The following is a 19752-nucleotide window of genomic DNA, read 5'->3' on the forward strand; positions in this document are numbered from 1 at the left end:
TCTGGTGAAAAATGGATCTTTTGCCTGGATGTTTTTTGGATCCTTATCTTTTTGTAATATTTAAACTAAAGAAAAACACAGTAGCTGGTCTGGAATTTATTCTTTTTTGGGGCTTATAGATAAAATGTTGGCCATAAATAAATGAAACACACATTGCTCAAATCAACACCCTGAGGGGATTTGCTGCAACAGTATTACTAACATCACCAAAGATGCGTGAATATTGTTATAAAAAACATCATGTTTCTTACTTTATAACAATTCTTCAGCTACTGTTATCATAGCATTTACCATCATCCCTTTGGTTTCATTGGTCGATTGGATTACTGGTTGAAAGTCACCAATTGCTGTTCAGCACACAGTGACTGAACATGTGGGGGCTTTTAACATGAGGTTACAGTTCTTCTAACTGTTGCTTAACCTTCAATTTCCATTACAATGGTCAAAAGTGAATTAGTTACATTCAGTGTCAGGAGTGCCGTGCAATATCAATTCCAAGGAGGATAAGAACATGTAATTTTGTGTAATTTTGTGTACTGTATGTGGGTGTTTCTTCTTTCTCTCTTCTTCTGTCATGTTTCTTATCTGTACTCACAGTCATGAGCCTCAGTGGACTCGTCAGTGGCAACAGGCTCTCGTGGGGACAGGTCCACTTTCCTCATCCTGGTCACCATTAACTGGGCTTTGTCTGTGTTGCGTCTGACCACCTCTGGGTCCACATCCTGCTGAACACTGTACAGCTCCCAGTCGTGGATCATCTCTGCACACACACGCAAAACACATTAGCATTCACGGACACAGTAATTACAGTATGCAACTTGCACCCAGTGTGTGCATTAGGTAGTCAAAAGTGTGAGTCAGCCAGAATGTAGGTACCTTCGATGCGAATGTTGAGGTCAGTGAGGTTTGTACTGAGCTGGTCAGCCAGGGTTAGGGTCTCTAGCGTTTCATTTTCAAGCCTCTTCCCCAAAGTCATCACCACACTCTCCTGAAAAACAACACAACACATACTAATCAATGCCCGCTGGTAGCTTTAATCAGTGGCTAAATCAGTGGCTTTTAAAGACGGCACTATGACTCCTGGGTGTCTTGTAAAATAAGTTAGATATAACTCTACTTTATATATTGTAAAAAAAATCCACCTACTATAAACACAGAATTTGTTAATAGTCTGTATAAAGTATGGCCACGTAGGAACAGCTGCTGCACTGAAAAACATTGGCTCGAACTTCTAAAGTCTTCCAGGGACTTTTAAATGCTAAGTGCGCATGAAGTGAATGAATGACTTTGATTCTGACCGATTCTCCCAGCTGTTTGATTTCTAACACCACAGCGTCTGTGGCCTCCTCCAGCTCCCCAGTCTGCGCCTTCATTGCAGATGACTTGTTTCTCCAGCCTTGAAACTGAGCCTGGAAATCACCATATTACATAGCATGATTATTAATGAGCTCAACGCAGCATAAACATTCAAAGCAAAAAGACAACACAAACCAATGCCATGCCACGTTTCCCTAATCTAGACAGCACCACCATATGTCTACTCACGTTATGGTTTTTTAAATTTACACACTTTGACTCCAACTCCATATTAAGATAGTAGATGTTGAACATGTTATGATCTTGTAGAGTTAACACATGAGAAAACTGTGGTCTGACAAATCAGGTATGAGCAACATTGACATGTACTTCAGCAGAGAAACTATACTTGATGTTTTAGCTGTAGCTGAAACCTATTCTACTTCTAGTTATCTAGCAAGCTGCTAAAATGCTTTTTGGTGCTGGGCAGGTAGCATCTGCCTTCTGCTGATGAGAACCAAGACAGTAAATATGTTGGTCATAACATCAAAACAATGAGCTAAAAGCAACTAAAAAAGCGCCGTAGAGCATTAGAGCTGACACAAAGGACACACATCCATTGTTCGTATAAAAATACTGATTTGAGCAGCTTCAACTCTTCTATTTATACTTTGTACCTGCAATCGATGTGCTGTGTAGTTGTAGAATTTGAGCCTGTCGTTAGCAGCAGCTCCAGTGGAGATGTTCAACACTCCAACCTTCAGCTGATCCAGTGTCTTATTTGACTCACGTAAGTCCCCAATCAGATGCCAAATGCACTCATCACAATCTGAAACCCAAGAAGAAACGTGAGTTTGGGATGTTTCAAACAGTTTGAGGCGGAAAAGACAAACCAAGTTTTGTTTTGCTTATTATATATTCTATATCTCAGCTATGGTTGGGAACTCCACTTACTGATGTTGCACAGGTTTACTGTTGCAGCCTCTGACATGCACTCTCCCGTGTGCATATCACAGTGGCCGCTCTCACAGTCGCACTCTATGAAAAACAGATGCAGATGCATTTCATCATACAGTGTTGGACAGAAAGCTCTACACATTTCTTTAAATTCTCGACCAGCTGGAAATGGTTCAGTAGCGTCATCAAATATACTGTATATGAGACCACAGATGGCATCTTGGCTTCAGTCCTGCACATCTGTCTCGTGGTCTCTCTTGTGAGGGTGTGTTTTAGCAGCTGTTTGTGTGAATACTGTAGATTTGGGCTCCGTGTTGAAGTCCTCCGCCTCTCCGGAGAGAGAGTCTACGGCCACAGGGTCACAGCTCTCAGCAGATGCTTCTCTGACATCATGTGTACTACTGTGGTAGTGGGTGTGGGAATGTGAACCCTTACTGTAGCTTTTTTTTTTTTCTTCCACTGGGAAAGTGATAACTGCACTGATTGTTTCGACAAGTGATCCGGGGGCGTTTTATTCGACAGAGAAAAAGACATGCTGTATGACAGTCAGAAGACTTACTCTGGCAGCCGGAGGGGCTGTAGTCCCAGTGACCTGGGAGGCAGCGCTCGCAGTAACGCCCGCCGGCCCCCGGGCGGCACGGACAGCTGTGGGTGAGAGGATGGCAGGTGGAGCGAATGGAAGCTGGCCCACATTCACACCTCCGGCAGCCCTGACAGCTGGAGAAACCTGAGTAGCCCTCCTAGATTACAAACAAAGGAAACGCTGTTAGATCCCAGCATCTGCCTGTTTAAGTTATGTTTGAATCACTTTGTCGTGTATCATTGAAAGGATCATTCTCATCTCTAACAGTTGGGTTTTATTTTGGCCACCATTTCAATCATGCACCCTAAAGTAATTACTGTGACCTCAGAGCACTGATATTACTGACGTTACTAAAGCTGGTTGTCAACACACTACCTCTTTATTTAAATTATCTAGACCACCCAACTATGGAGCGGATCCTGTGTCAAATTTGTATCTGTCAGTCAGTAAACCTGGTGCTGCTGGACATTACAAAGGACATGTTTGTGTAATCTTTTTACTTTCCACATTTCCACTTTTCTTCCAAACAGTGCTTACACATAAGGTGACCTTTAGGGTACTTCCAGCTTCTGCTCTTCAAATGACAATTTAAAAAGCGTTCAGCTGTTATACTGCTCTCAATGCTCCCATGCAACACTGTCTTAAGTATAGACATAAGAATAATCCCACGCTCCTCCACCTTAACTGACATTTCAACTGCTTTCAAATGGTTTGAGTTGAGTTCCTTCTTTAGCTGACCGCTCACTTATTTTCATGTCATACCTCTTAAATAATTAATAAAGTACCATTTCAACTCTTTTCAGAACATGGTATGAGCTAAAGCGTCATATTCAAATTAGGTCTTCGTTTACTCCACCAATCAACAATTCACAGTAATGCAGAGCGTTCACTCCTGATGACAACTCAACTCCTTTCAGTTCGTTAAAGTTCAAGGAACTTAAAACTCTTTCACATCTTTAAGTGCTTCGACTTCAAAAGTGTCTCAACTGCACATTTCCAGCAGCACATTTTTTCAGATAATCTACACTTTTCTACACATATTTTTCACATTTTTCCCCATCCAAATATATTTGGCTAACCTGAGGTGTTTCTTATCCCTGTCTGTTTGTTGCCCTGTCGTACTACTTTTTAGCCATTTCTGCATTTGCAAAATATTACCTTATATATTGCAATTTTTTCATTACCAACCATACTGTTATCATTTGTTTTGTATAATCAATACAATGAAAGTACCTGGGTTGTAATGAATCTCATCTACACTGTCTTCTAACCCTGCTTCATACAAGGTCCCTGAGAAGAGATACCAGTGGATCTGTGCAGAGTCCCACGGTTTCGCTCACCTCACACTGGTCACAGAGTCGACCCTTGACACCTGGTTTGCAGTGACACACTCCTGTCCTGTCGTCGCATGAGGAGGTGCCGCATTTATTGCACACGGACTCTGGGACAGACACGGGACACATGCAGTGATGAGAACATCAGAGGTCAAATTGTGTCACAAGCACAGTTATTTTTGGACTTCCTGGGCCTCAAAAGGGAAAACCCAGTCCTTGGATCCTGGATTGTGACCTTGTGTTATTTTTCCACTGAACACTATTAGACCACAAAGCCATTAAAATGTTAGGTGCTTGATATTTGATAGTTCTCAACTATTAAATAATTGACTATAGGAATAAAAACAGATCATTATACAGCAATTCAACATAATGATATATCATATGGTGGGACTTCATAACTTAATATCCAACACTGGCATGGAAGACTGCTGATCTGCTGTAATTGACCACGAACTAACAAACAAAATGGCTTTTCCTGCTTTAATTTTACATCCTGGTGTGTGAGGGTCTCATAAAACATTAAGCAACAACAATATCTTCACTATAGCACACACACACACATAGAGTCATTAAAGTGTGGATCAAACATGTTGTAATGAGGGTTAAAGATGTTGGAGTTTGCCCATTGCCCCCACCTCTGCAGTTCTTGGCACTGATGGCGTCGCCGTAGAAACCTGGAGCGCACCTCTCACAGTTGGCCCCGGCGGTGTTTCCCCAGCAGTGTTGGCAGTGGCCTGTCATGTTGTGGCACTCATTGAAAATCAGGTTGGGGTCGGAATTCCCATTGCAGTCGCACCTCTTACAGGAATTGCCAATCTCCATGGGGTTGCCATAGTAACCTGGTGCACACCTGGATGGGAAGAAGTGTAGATGGCTGACAATATCATTGCCTGTTGCAATGAAACATTTAAGGAACTATCCCCCTTTCGGATGGTGTCTTTGATCTTCAGTGTGAAGAGTTTCTTTGTGGGGAGGTTTTTAATTAACTTTGCTCCATGTCTATTTTATTTTAGGTTTTTATTAAGGAACACACAGACAAGGGACCATTTGTGCATTCAATTGCTTATTACAAGTCTAAGTATAGGAAGCAATAATGATGGCATGCGAAATGCAATAAGTGGCTGATTTTTCTTCAACCCAGTAAAAATGCTGCATCTTGTGGGAGCAATGCATTTTGGTTATGTTTCCAGTGGAAGACCATTCACATTTATTCCACAATAAAGTAATGCGCATGACAATATATATATTGTCATGCACATTACTTTTGGCTCAAAGTGCTGCAATCAAAGGAACGGGCAAACAAAAGGTCATCTTCTTGATGAATGAGTTCCTCTCTCGTCTCATTCAGCTCCCCTCCTTCAGCCGCTTGTTACACCTCACACAACCTGCTCACCCGAGTCAGTTCAAAGGCTGGGAGAGGGGATGCTGCAGGGGGCAATGGGCCATTTGACAGCTTCCAGGCTGTGTGTGTCGGTGTACTGAGATTGGTTAACCTACTCCCTTTTAGAGGGAGGTAGATTATTGTTTGTTTTATTCTGAGTACAATTAACAGTACCACTTTCTCATGAGGCCCACTTTATAAAGGTTTTGCAGGTAGTAAGTGACGGCTTCATAAAGTATTTAATAATGTTTTATCTACACTACCGTTCAAGTTTGGGGTCACCCAGAAATTTCTATTTTCAAAGAAAAGCACTGTTTTTAATGAAGATAACATTAAATTAATCAGAAATACACTCTATACATTGTTAATGTGGTAAATGACTATTCTAGGTGAAACGTCTGGTTTTAATGAAATATCTACATAGGGTATAGAGCCATTTCAGCAACTATCACCCAGTGTTCTAAGGTACATTGTGTTTGTAATGCTTAGAAGACTAATGATGATTAGAAAACCCTTGAAAACCCTTGTCAATTATGTTGCACAGCTGAAAACTGTTTGCTGGTGCGCTATAAACTGGCCTTCCTTGAGCTAGTTGAGTATCTGGCATCACATTTGTGGGTTCGATATACTCTAAAATGGCCAAAGAGAACTTCATGAAACTCGCCAGTCTATTCTTGTTCTAGAAATGAAGGCTATTCCATGCGGAAATTGCAAGAACTGAAAATTTCACAGGTGTGTACTACTCCCTTCAGAGAACAGCACAAACGGCTCTAACCAGAGAAGAAAGTGAGGCCCCGGTGCACAACTCAGCAAGAAGACAAGTATATTAGAGTAGTTTGAGAAATAGACGCACAGGTCCTCAACTGGCAGCTTCTTTAAATGGTACCCAAACGCCAGTGTCAACGCTACAGGAAGGCGACTCCGGGATGCTGGCCAAAGTGGCAAAGAAAAGCCATATCTGAGACTCAATAAAGAAAAGATTGATATGGGCAAAGAACACAGACAAGGAGGATTGGAAAGTGTTATGGACAGACGAATCAAAGTTTGAGGTGTTTGATCACAGAAGAACATTTGTGAGACGAGAACAGGTGAAAGATGCTGAAGAGTGCCGCCACTGTCAAGCATGGTGAGGTAATGATGGTCTGGGGCCTTGGTGCTGGTAAGGGGAGATTTGTACAGGTAAAAGGATTTAAATAAGAAGGCTATCACTCCATTTTGCAACGCCATGCATACCCTGGACAGCTGATTGGAGCCAATTTCCTACAACAGGACAATGACCCAAAGCACACCTCAAATTATGCAAGAACTATTTAGGAAGAAGCAGGCAGCTGGTTGCTGTCTGTAATGGAGGGAGCGCAGTCACCAGATCTCAACCCCATTGAGCTGTTGTGGAGCAGCTGACCGTATGGTACGCAAGAAGTGCCCATCAAGCCAATCCAACTTGTGGAGGTGCTTCAGGAAGAAATCTCACAGATTACCTCAACAAATTAACAGCTCGAATGCAAGGTCTGCAATGCTGTAATTGCTGCAATGGAGCATTCTTTGACGAAGCAAAGTTTGAAGAACAAAATTAATATTTCAAATAAAAATCATTATTTCAACCTTGTCAATGTCTTGACTATATTTTCTATTCATTTGCAACTCATTTGATAAATAAAATGAGTTTCATGGAAAACACGAATTGTCTGGGTGACCCCAAACTTTGAACGGTAGTGATGTTTGTTAAACCCCATTTAAAAACAGTTTTGAGTTTAAAGGATGCGATGAAACCCTTTGGCTGGTGTACATGTACGTAAATGTAGTTGTATGTATGCTGGCAATGTATAAATATGGGTTTCATACTTACAATGCATCAAATTCTGCATGTTAATAAGTTGTTATGAAAGTTTGAGTTGGAACACTCAAACTCTAATTAATGCATTAAGTCATTCGAAAAAATTTGTAATCATAGTTCCTGTTCAAGGCAAGTTCTACTGTGACTTGCTGTATAACCTACAGTAAAACACCTTGGACATGAAAACTTCTCAATTGGTTGTTTGAACCCTTGTCAGCACTGACCTCTCACATAAATGTCCGGCGTAGCCCTCTTGGCACTTGCACCGCAGAATGCCACTTCCTCTGTCACAGCGCACTGCGAAGCTGTCCAAACACACAGGGGGAAGGCATTTCAGTGATTACACACTGCTTGCCAACATGTAGCACTGAATAACAAACAAGAACACACTGACTTACTTGTTGGAGGGGACTGAGAGGGGACAGGCGCAAGGTCGGCAGGTGTGTTGTCTATCCATGCTGGGCTTCAGCATGTGACCATCTTCACACATTTCACAGAAATCGCCTGTACTGTGGTCCCTGCAGTCCTGAAAGGGAAAGGGTAAACTAATGGTACCTTGCTTCTCACAGCGTTAGCTAAAACTTAGCTGGTCTCAAGAAAACGAATGAAATAGTTGATCATTTTAAAGCATGGTAATCGGCACGGAACACTTACTATACAAATGCCAGTGATGTCTTCACAGGAGTCAGCATGGCCTTTACAGTTACATGGTAAGCATATGTTTTGCTCACTGAGGAAAAATCCCTTGGCACAGTCCTGCAGGGGGGACAGAAATGTACAATAACAAGTTGAATTTCATATTTCTAATTCATATTTTGTGTCAAAACGAGGGCAGATTGACCCACGAACTGACCAACATTAACATAAATACATCCCAATGGTCGGTGGCAAAAATACTACAATGGACAAAGATGAATTTAAATCAGGTTTATTTCTATATTCCAAACATACAGTATAGTGTCTCAAAGGGGTTTCAGGTCCTGAGCCAGCCTGAGCTAAAGTAGATGAAATAATCCTCTAACAACTTAGAACACAAGAAAAGGAAACAAGAACATCATGGGAGAAGCAATTATAGATGAATCCCTTTCTCTCAAGCAGATAGAGACGCAACATGAGACCAAGTATTTATGACCACTGAAAGTAGCCACGCTACCCGATACTGTATTTCCAATACAAACTCGGTGAATCTCCTAAATATTTAACTCTTGGTTTTACAAATCTCACCTTACTACATCACTGTACATGTGCACCTTCCACAGGCCAACACGCCCAAATGTTCAGGGGCCAGAGCCAGAGACTGTCATTAACAAGTCTTCAGGAAATAGACATGCTCATCCGCAATAAAGTCCAGTTGCCAATGTGCACATGTACAACTCCTATAGATACCCTGACCCGGGTGACTGAGAACCTTCACAGATATGTCATCAGCAGGCTCAGTACTAATCACAGTATACAAACTTATACTTGGGTATTTCTGAATTTTTTGCTAATCCTTTTTTTATATATAGCTACTAACTGCATAGAAGCTACTAGTATTTTTTGTATAATTTATTAATTACATTATTACTAAAGTATCTTACTAAAAAACAAAGATATTTAATGTGTTTGAAAGCAGTTGTCAGTCCATTTTGAAAAGTAATGTAGTTGATAAGATCAGCAGTTTATGGTGTAATCTTGTTAGAAATACAATACACATCAATGTAGATGTAATGAAATACTGACAATAGATAATCAATTAGTTGAAAGCATTGATTTGAGTGTTTCAGGCAAGAAGGTGCATTTCTTATAACGGCACAAAGTGAACTCAGAGGAAACTCTTCCGAATTGTGCCGTTCCCTCTTTGCAGAATGACAATTTAAAACCTGCATCCTGTCTGATGTTTGTTCACCACAGTTTCTCAGGATGGTGTGATGTCAGCGTTCACAGCCGTGTACACCCCCCCACCCCCCGACACCACCCAACCACACACACATACATACTCTCCCACCCACATTTTTTCAAACAGTTCTGAGGACACTCATTGAAATACTGCATTCTTGAACACTTTACCCTTTCTGTGACAATCAGATTTAAAACTTAAACATAACTTTAAGTCTCAGTCCTCAAACAGTCAAAGTTGTGTCAAAAAGCGATGTTTGGTCCTCATTACAAAGGTCTAAAATTCAAACAGGCCCTCAAAACGTGCACACACACACGCGCACACACGCACACACACACACTCCCACACGCACACACTCACACACACACACGCACACACTCTCCCCTTTGAGCATTGGAGGGAGCACCATTCAATGAGTCATACAAACATACAATAGCAGCAGTCTGTAAGATCTTCATCCTTTGACCTCCTTGTTCCACCCAGTCAACGGGACATTGATACTGGGAGCCAGAAGATGGAACATTCCCCAGTTATGCAGTACAGTAGGCCTACATGCGATTCATAATTCCCTTTGATTTATTCACAGACGGGCTGTGACCCTACAACATGCTGCTGTAGCCAGATAATGTGAAACATCCTGTGAACAGCAACACTGAGTTTTCTTGCAGACCTATTTCCTGTGGTTTTCCCTGTCCCCATGTGCAAATACACTGAAAGAGGACATATTCATGAGTAGGCTCACCATTTAAACTGTCAATGTGGGAACCTTCCATGTCAACACATCCTGAAAATTCAACCAATGCTGCAAATGGGAGAAAGAAGATATTTCATCCCCAAATGGTAGTCCCAGCCATTAGGAGCAGTAAACCACACGTTTATGGGAAAACCACAGAGATCCAGTGCTGTTTACCATTTGTAAAGCCACTTAAAGGAGTTTTGAAATGGCTCAGACCTAACTGTGTGACAGTTGCTGATGGTGAGAACAGCTGCGGTGTGTATACACAGGGGAGTGTAGGACGGGGAGTTAAGGGTTGGTGGGACCAGGAGCAGATGGTGTAGAAGAAGGATGTGGACCCTTTAGACTCCTCGAAATTCAGAGGAATGCATCTCAAGTATACAACCCAGCAGCTTGTGGAACAACACGTTTCTCCCCATGTTTCCAGGATTTACATTTTAAGATAAAAGAAATCAATATCTTATATGTGCTTGTTCACACTGTATTTTTTGTTCACATTCAAATCATAATTTAAATATTTATATTTATTTATGTTTATAATGCATGTTTATATTACTGTCTTAAAATCACAAAAGAAATTCCAATAAATAAAATTTGTATTGCACAAAATCATAATATATAAAATCTAATGCTATGCTGCTTCACTCTGGATGTATAGATTAGGTTACCACCGCATGTTATACATAAGAAAAACAAATCTTACAAGATTATAATACTAATATGACCGCATTATAAGATATGTACCTTATGTTATATTTTAGGATAGTATACACTGTGTTTTTATGTGTCTGATATTTTCATATTTTCATGACTAAGGCCATGGAAGTAAGTATATTATAAATTAGTATAGAGCTTTTCTTTGTAATTTTATTAAATAACTGAGGAAAATATTGATATTTACAAGATACTCATCTTTATCTTTATCCATCATTTTGCCTTTTAATTTACTGTACTACGTTATCCACCTATATCTTGTTAAATTGTAAATATTGGTGTCTATGTTATCTTTTAAAGGAATACCACTGTTTTTGCATCATGTGAAGCTCATTGTTACTTTCCACATGTCCAGTGCTGTAAATCTGACACAATGGATCAAGAAAAACCTTGAGAGAGAATTTACTGCTAAAGAGGTGTTCTCACAACTTAACCATTTCAATGACAAGCGTACACGACTTCCCACGCCGTCACCACAAGCTCACAATTCCATTTGATGACAGCATAAATGGAGCAACGCCTGCGAGCTAGTTCAGGCAGCCAACTCGAGCTGCGCTGCTCCAATCATGTGACAAACATCATGTGACATACCTCACTCTCCACAACCATCTATAATACACACCCACCTTATTAGGTGGTCTATTTAAGCAGAGAGAAATTTCCCATTATCCCCTTTGCTCACACTGCTGCTGCAGTATTGCTACCAGTTGCTTCAGCCCCTCCACCACCCCAGCATCCACCTGTAGGCTGCGACGGGGGGGTTACAAGTTTTTGCTCATCACTCCCATCATACCTGTGTAATCATATGGGGGAGTGATTAAGTTGGAGTCTAGACACCAAACACTAAACCTGTTCTAATGCTGCAATAAACGTTTGAACGTGAGTTGTCTGACTGAAATGTCAATATTGCCAACTTACTCCCACGAAGAAAGAATATATATGCAATTCTCCAAATTTTGATCTATTATTTTCCAATTTTCCGATTTTTCAAAATGGTGGACATACCCCTTAACTCATGGAATTAAAATTGATGTCAGCATCCTTTTGCCAACCATGAGCACACTCAGTAATGTGAACTATTTCTGTGGCCCTTTCACTGTACCCACTATGGTGGAGAACAAAGATGACATTCAACATGTTATAAAGTCTCTCAGAGTTTTCATGTGATGCTGCCTCTTCCACTGATTCAGTCTCTGTTCTTCTCTCACTCTCTCAGTGTACAATATTTCCTGCCGTTAGACCTTTGGTCTCCTTCTCTGCGACACAGAGCTGAACAAAAAGAAGCTTAGATCGAGCTGATGTCTGATATCCAAAGGCAACACATTCTCTGGTTATGTAGCTTCAAACCTGTGCAGCCATACAGCTATTATGGAGTGTCTGGAGTTGGATCTCTAAAAGTTTGTTTTTTAAAGATAACTTCTTCTGTAATTTGTCCTGTGCTTGTGTCCTGTACTGTATAAATCTGCCTCAACTCTTGACAGAGTTTTCCAAGAGTGGGAGAAGTAAGTGGATTAAGTGTTAATGCTTGAAGGTTGAGTCTCATTTCCGTTTAGTCTCCCAAAGCTGGCTGCTGTACTGACATTGAAGAAGGGTTCAGACACTGGATTTAGTCATGCTAACTCCTCCGACAGCCCTGAGTATGGGACAGATCCTGGGTCATGGGAATCTCATCCCATCTCAATAACTTCTCAGACAGTCTGGCTGCAGGGGTGAGGCCTGCTCTCAGGGGACCAGCCACACAGAAAGCTCAGATGTTAAGAAATAAACATGTGCATCGATAAATAATTGCACTGTTTTAGCACTGCCAAGCTTTGGGAATGTATCCCTCCACATTCTCTTTGACATTTTTGACCCACAGCCCTTTTCCAGAGAATATCTTTTTGTACAGATTACTCCAGAGAAAGGTTACTTTCAAGTTTTGGCTTTTCTGTGCAGTTCCATGGGCCAAGTAGATGAACATTAACTTCAAAAGCATCCACAGCAACCACATAATGACAGTCACAGCATTAAAGAAGATTTCAAGATGTCAGGCCACTTATAAACTACAACTTTATCCATTTATTTCCAGTGACAAGCAGCTTGCACATGTACAAATAATATTTTTTACAATGTTTGAACCCTGGGGGGTTGCAAGATTATCTCCAGAAATCAAATAAAATATAAAAACCATTAGAAACTCTAGTCAATAACCTTTGTGCGCACACCCAATCACCCAAAAGAAATTTATGAAAATTATACTGGATTACAATTCTGGTTGATCAGGAGACCATCACATTCGTTTAACAGATACTTGTTCCAGAGTATTGTTTGGAATGCGAACAAATATAACAAAAAAAAGAAGAAGTTTTGTTTCAGTTTACAGTGCAGTTAAACAGACAGTGGGAGGATGAGAGGGTTAATAATTTAACAAACCATAAATGGTTGAAGATGACAATCAACATTGTCAACCTACAAGGTAGTGTTGAGCCCTGTCTATACATGTAGTTAAGATAATGTCTTGGAATCATGTTCATGCAGTGGTTTTTGTCTTCAGCATAATGTCCAGTACATGTATGCATCACTTCCTGTTGTTTTATTTTTTGTGCATGGGGATGCAATTACAATCATTTAAGTAAAAAATAATTACAAGCAACAATTAAAGCACCATGGGGAGGTAAATAGAGTATTGAAAATGTCTTCCATGGCTCTTTGGTCATAAACACTCGCAAAGACGGGTTTGATTTGATTGATTTCCGGTTCTAACTTAAAAGCAGACAGATAAACCCACAATCTGAAAAAGATGTAACAAGTTAAATTGTATGAAATGAAAATTGTCAGGAGATTTAATGGATAGACCTCTCAAACTATTTGAGCTATACTAAACCAAGGAAACATTGGCCTCTGCGCCAACTGTTCTGTTGTGCTTCTCATGCCCTCAATGTCTATTGTGCTCTCTCTCAGTCTCGTCTTCTCTCTGGGGTGTTGCTCAACATTTGGCAGCTGGTTTCCATTAAGGAACTGTCAGGGAGGGGCATGACAGTGGTGCAGACAGTAAACTCAGAGCCTATCTAAGCTTCAGCCTTGGGGTACCTCTGATAACACAAACACACACATGGATGAACACAGGTCAGGAACATTGTGAAATTCACCCAGATAACCACTCCCAAATCATCCTTGACACTTTTCACATAATCATTGGTGTACATGATCATCAGCCCCATAACATTCTGTATATGTACAGACTAAATATAGCCGTACTAGCATGCAGCGTGTAGCAGCCAAAAAGAGAAAACCAAATCTGTCTTACTTTCAGGAGTAACTGTTGCTGTTCCCCGAGCCCGGCGGCAGAAGCTGGATAGGCAATCACTGAGAGGATGCAAAGAAGGCAAAGGCAGGACAGAGATTTAGCAGCCATATTTGTGTGTTTGCCCAGTGGACCACTGATCCCCCTTTCCTGTCTCTGTCAGTGTGTCCTGGCCGTAGGAAAGCAGCTCCTCTTGCTCGGCTGCACCCGTTGGCTTCACTTTCCTGCTGCTCCGACCTCCAGATGCGGCACTGTGCCTAGTCCCGGCCCGAGCTGCGTCCTGTAAAACAAACTTGTGTGGACTTCCTCTCTTTCACTCCCTCCCTCCCTCCCTGCCCTGATTCCTCTCCCCTAGCGGACTTGCCTCTCCCCTGAGCCTGAGCCTAAATCACAAACAGATGGGAAGGCTGGAAACTGAGGGAAAGAGCGAGAGGGGGAGAGAAGAGAGAGAAAGAATGACATAGAGTCAATTGAGCAACAGAGGGCTTCTGTCTCTGGCAGACAGTGCACACATCCAAACGGCACCCGGACCAACACCCCCTCCCCTGCCCACCCCACACCCCACCCCCTTGACTGGCAAAGTCAGATTGAGTGTTAGGTCCTCGTCTCCATTTGCAGGTCTGTGGTACCCTTTCACCTTGGGCTCAACAGGCTACACCCCCTCCCTCTGTCACACACACACACACACACACACACACACACACACACACACACACACACACACACACACACACACACACACACACACACACACACTGCTTGGCCATGGTGGGCAGTGGGTTTAAAGCTTCAGCACTCACTCTCTTCTCCACAGGCAGAGAAAAAACAGCTGCTATCCCGGCTCCCCCTCCACCTCGCAGCCTCAGACATGAGCTTTTGTTTGTTTTCCAAGGTCAGACCATCAAAAGCTGCTAAATTTATGGCCATTATGTGAGACTCTTAAAAGGAAGAGCCTGACTGTCACACTTCCAGCACAGACAAAGTCTTGTCAGATACTGTTTCCTAACATATGAATTCGCTGGACACAGTGAAGGCCGATTGGAAGTTGTTGAAACTCATGACCCTGTGCAGACATGTCACACTTTTCTTTGCTCCACAATGATCACAGCTCCAAATACATCCAAGTTATGTTGTCCCAGCCCATGGGACCATGAGGAAGTTATATGTCTCAAGTGACTAATAAACAGGTTGTCACATTCCAGTTATCTATGGCAGAGATGTGATCCACACTAGCGCAAAACAAGACTTCAGGCTGTATTTATTATTCCAAACATTCGAAATTGAAATGAAATACCAATCTTAAATTTGTGTGTCAGTAAATATCAAATATAATGTTACTGCAGCTATGTTTTCCAATTAAAAAAAGGATAAACAAAGTTAGGCATATTTGTTGGAAGAGCATGTAAGTTCAAGCCCCTGAGGAAAGCTGCTGGGGAAAGCATTTCTAATGTTATCTGAGAAGTGGTGTTGATACAGCAACACGGTAACTGTCCATTTCCATGGTATGCTACTGGGAGCAGGTCATAGCCTTATATATCCTCTAGGACAGATCTGGACACAGATGCCATCTTCTCTGGACCTATAACCAATACATTATTAAGAATTGTCAGATTTTGACGGAGCGTTTCTATTTGAACAGCTATTTTGGCCTTGACAGCACTGGTTTAGCAGCCCAGGAAACTCACCGACCAATGGCATGCTTTGTAAATCAACTCATGTGATACCACTCAGCCATTTAAATCTGTGAATTCTGATGAGCACTCTGACCGGAAGTGGAGAGACAAGAGGAGAGAGAATAGACAGTGAAAAGTGAGTCAGAGAAAAGTAGGAAAATTAACCTCACATAGCGTGTTCTATAAAGAGACAACGCTGAAAACACAGTTTCTAATCAAAACTGGACAGACTCTTACATGTTCATTCTTCAGACGACCAGGTCCAAAACTGTATGTCTCATATGTCCTGAGACCATTGTGATTGTTAAAAGCATCAATGTGAAATAACACAACACCATTCCAGCCCCGATTCAAAAGGAAGAAAAGGCAAACATCATTTGTACTTTTTATTTCTTTAGTTTTACTAGAAAAAAATAGAAATACTTTTTTATGATCAACACTAAAAAAACTTTCTTTTATAACGCCATAACATGCACCTATCTTTTATTTGACATGAAAAAAGAGCAATTTATTTTTAATTTGAGGACAATAAATATTACTTTTGCATCATACTTTCTTTAAATTGACTTCATTTGTTGACTAGGCACAGACGTTGATACATCTAATATATCAATGTAAATATTTCATTAATACAAATAATGAATATGCACTGAATCCTAACACTAGTTAGACATTATGATGTCTGAAGAATTTCCTTAAATTTGAGGAAATTATCTTCATCTGGACCTTTCTGAATTTCAACTGAATACCCCACAAGACATTGTCCCCATTTTCAACAACCCTACTGGTTATGTGACAATAACAGTAAAAGACATCTCTTAATAACATTTGACATTTTGACAAGTTGGTTAAGTTTGTATTCCACGTGGAAAGCTAAAGCTATCAGGCCAGGCTAACTAGCTTCCATTGGAAAGTGGCAGGTAGTTCACCCTACTTGCTAACGTTAGCCTCCTGGAGCCTGTCCATTGATCAGTGGGTACAGGGAGCATATTTTAATTATTGTTAGATAACTTTATTCACTGTGGAGATAAGATGATATTTTCAGTTAATTAAAATGGCATATAGTGATATCAAGGACTGGTTAAAAAGGGCAAAACTAAGATAATATGAATACCTAGAAAGTTTGATTAGCATTAAATGACACAGACATATTTCATAAAAGAGGTAGTGACAGGCAGCCCCTACACACTCAGTATTATGTTATAGAAGAGAAGGGGTCTGACCAGCATTAGCTGTGGTTCTTTCACAACAAAAGGTAATCCTGTCTCAACACTTCAGGGAGTAATGTAGGGATTGCTAAAATCATGCATCAACATCCATCCTGTATCCAGCCAAAGATTACCATCTCTAATTTTGCCTTCATACTGTTCCCCATCTATTTGCTTGTGAAAAGACAGTGCTACCATAACAGAGTTAAATGGCTGTTTTTGCAGTAACTGCAGACTTAAATACTTAATTTCAGCCTTTCTAAAACACCTTCAGGCAATGCAACTGGCAATAGGACTGCACTAGCCACCAATACACAGATGTAAGGCTTTGCTGAACCACAATCTGTTTACTTAACCAGCTCACTGAGAGGGAGAGGACGTTTTACTTCTCCATGTTTGGCTCGCTGCACATTTGTTATTCTCAGCACAGGCACAGTAAAAACACCAGCAATCACTCAATGACCAGGGCCTTATTCAGCGTGACGAGGTTTCACAACAGCAGCATGGTCTTCTTAACTTCTCCACAAAGGGATGAGGTTGTCTTGGGTGGTCTTCTTTGCAAACCCATTCAGTTAAAACCATTCATGTGATCTGAGGCCACTGCTGAAACTGGCAGCTGAGTGATACAGCAGGCATGGCACAGGGCAACACTGCAATCTGAGCCAAAAACAACAGGTAGAGATCCAACTGCAGTGATGAAGAGTGAGCATTACAAGATCTGACAAAAGTAGAGCACAGCAAAACCTTATCACAACCACAGAGTTACACACACAAATGTATTCGCTTTAGTTTGCCTGACAATATTCATATTATCATCAGGCTAATGTCAGTATATTACAGGTTTGGTCTTGTATTTGTAGTTCTGGTCATTATTCTTTCAGTGAAATTGTTGCCATTGCACTAAAGTTGTTCCTAAGATTTGGGAACACAGTGATAATACAAAAAAAAAAGTCAGACGGGTCCAGAAACATGAGATATGATCTAATAGGGTTCAAACCACCTCTATGGTCACCCAGACTTACTGTATGTGGAAGACAATAAACAAATGTTAACTGTAAAATGATTATCTAAACAATCCATCACATTTCGCTGACCAAAAAATTGGGAAACACCTTTTGAATTACAGAACTTCTTTATCCAAATGGTAGGAAACAGAAATAATCACATTTATGTATGCTCACTTTAAAAAAAAAAAGAGTCCAAACTCATGAGTGCTGTAGCTCAGGGGAGAGAGACCTACCCTGAGTGGGCCCTGGAGGTCAGAAAGTCTAGGAGTTTAGTCTTCTCCCCTTGGTCGGCAGTGTCTCCTTACACTCTCCACACATACCAGAGAAAACTATAACCTCTATCACAACAAACACCTCCTCTCTTTAATGCTACACACTGTAGCAGGGCGGAAAGCTCCCTGGGAAGAGCAGAAGTACAACTTTGAAAAGAAAAATTAATGTTAGCTTTTGACATTAGATATAAGTTAATATTATATATGTATAAAGTTATAAATATGACGTGTAGGAATGGAATAATTTACATTAACATACCCTCTTCAGAAATATAGGTCACATATCTCAATCAATCAATCAATCAAACCTTATTTGGATAGTCTATATTCACAAATCACAATTTGTCTCATACCGCTTTAAACAGTGCGAACAGTGAGGAAAAACTACCCCCCCCAAAAAAAAACATTTATCCATGATCCCTGATCCCTGATCCACCAGGATTTCTTACTTTCTTTCAATTAAAGAAGAATTCTGTTGTATTACACCCAAGGGGCAACATCCCGGGCTGAGCGATGAGGCCAATACGGAAGTGCAAAAAGCTGCAGTTCACTGGGTGGCCACTTGAGGCTGGCTCCAAGAAGGAGTCAATTCCCATTGACTCCCATGTTAAAAAGCCCGACTTTAGAGCAGAATTAAACCTGTTTACAGCCTGGTTCAAAAAACGGTTTTAGTCTCAATCACTAAGTTCTTCCTTCATGACAACTCTGAGGGGGTGATTTTTTCTAACTCACTCGTTTAAATTATATAGAGGTTTGATATTATGAATGATTATCACTTGATGGTCAGGTGACGTCACCGTTAGCTCGCGACTCCATTTATAAGAGCAGCTGTTTAAAGTAGCATTACGTCTCCTAAAGCTCTTTATTCAGAGTATTGGTGTTGATGTGTTGTAACGTGTTAGTGAAAACTAAACCTGTCGGCTACATTCAGTTTTTACATCGTTAATCTTAGGCAGACTTTACTGAATTATTGTGTTAAATAAGTGGACATGCAGAATAATGTATTTTTTTGTCACATAAATAAATTATAGGAAGTGTAACTTTACTAGAATAGACAGTCACATAGAGAACCTGAGGCTGATGTCCACCACCTATTTCCTAAGCTGAAATGATTATGATCTGATGAACTTTGAAGTAATAAACTTTTATTTTTACCATGTAAAAGTCTGTTAAGGAGTTAACCTGGCACATGTATGACTTTACATATCTGTGTATTTGTGTTGAATGTTCCTCTAGGTGACTCAGACAGCCTGCACCTGTGGATGTCCAACATGAGACACAACTGACGAGAGCCTGAAGGACACAGCTGTGCTGACTGTGTTCTGTCTCTTATGGCAAAGAAGAAAAATAAAACACTGGGTTTTTATCTAAAGTGTATCAAATCAGAAAGTAAAAGATAAACATTGTTCTGATAAGTGTTCATTTTTTTAACCAACCATAATGAATATAGAAACTAACTCTATTATCCATGACACTTAGCAATGACTGCCAACTCTAAACAGTTGCAGGCCATCTTTAGTTAAGGGAGGAAAACATGAAGTGTTGTGCAGATGAAGCTGGTGCAGGTCGTCCTCATGTTGACCAGCCTGAAG

The 19752-nt window shown here is 40.8% G+C and overlaps 1 protein-coding gene across 1 annotated transcript in view; it reads right to left on the minus strand.

The window, feature by feature from the left end:
* lama4 (laminin, alpha 4) overlaps nt 1-14324 on the minus strand; it is a 33452-nt gene extending 19128 nt beyond the window's left edge. Inside the window, exons 1-12 of the mRNA XM_035143557.2 lie at nt 14004-14324; nt 8043-8144; nt 7787-7914; nt 7613-7693; nt 4809-5023; nt 4177-4277; nt 2813-2993; nt 2251-2334; nt 1974-2125; nt 1299-1409; nt 877-988; nt 596-760 (exon numbers count right to left, since the gene is read on the minus strand). Coding sequence (XP_034999448.2) covers nt 596-760; nt 877-988; nt 1299-1409; nt 1974-2125; nt 2251-2334; nt 2813-2993; nt 4177-4277; nt 4809-5023; nt 7613-7693; nt 7787-7914; nt 8043-8144; nt 14004-14111 — 1540 coding nt within the window. The 5' untranslated portion in view covers nt 14112-14324. The remainder of the gene's footprint in view (nt 1-595; nt 761-876; nt 989-1298; nt 1410-1973; nt 2126-2250; nt 2335-2812; nt 2994-4176; nt 4278-4808; nt 5024-7612; nt 7694-7786; nt 7915-8042; nt 8145-14003) is intronic.
* Nucleotides 14325-19752: the final 5428 nt, after the last annotated feature.

The sequence above is a fragment of the Hippoglossus stenolepis genome, chromosome 20 (genome assembly GCF_022539355.2).
Source record: "Hippoglossus stenolepis isolate QCI-W04-F060 chromosome 20, HSTE1.2, whole genome shotgun sequence".
In the NCBI taxonomy this organism is placed as follows: Eukaryota; Metazoa; Chordata; class Actinopteri; order Pleuronectiformes; family Pleuronectidae; genus Hippoglossus; species Hippoglossus stenolepis.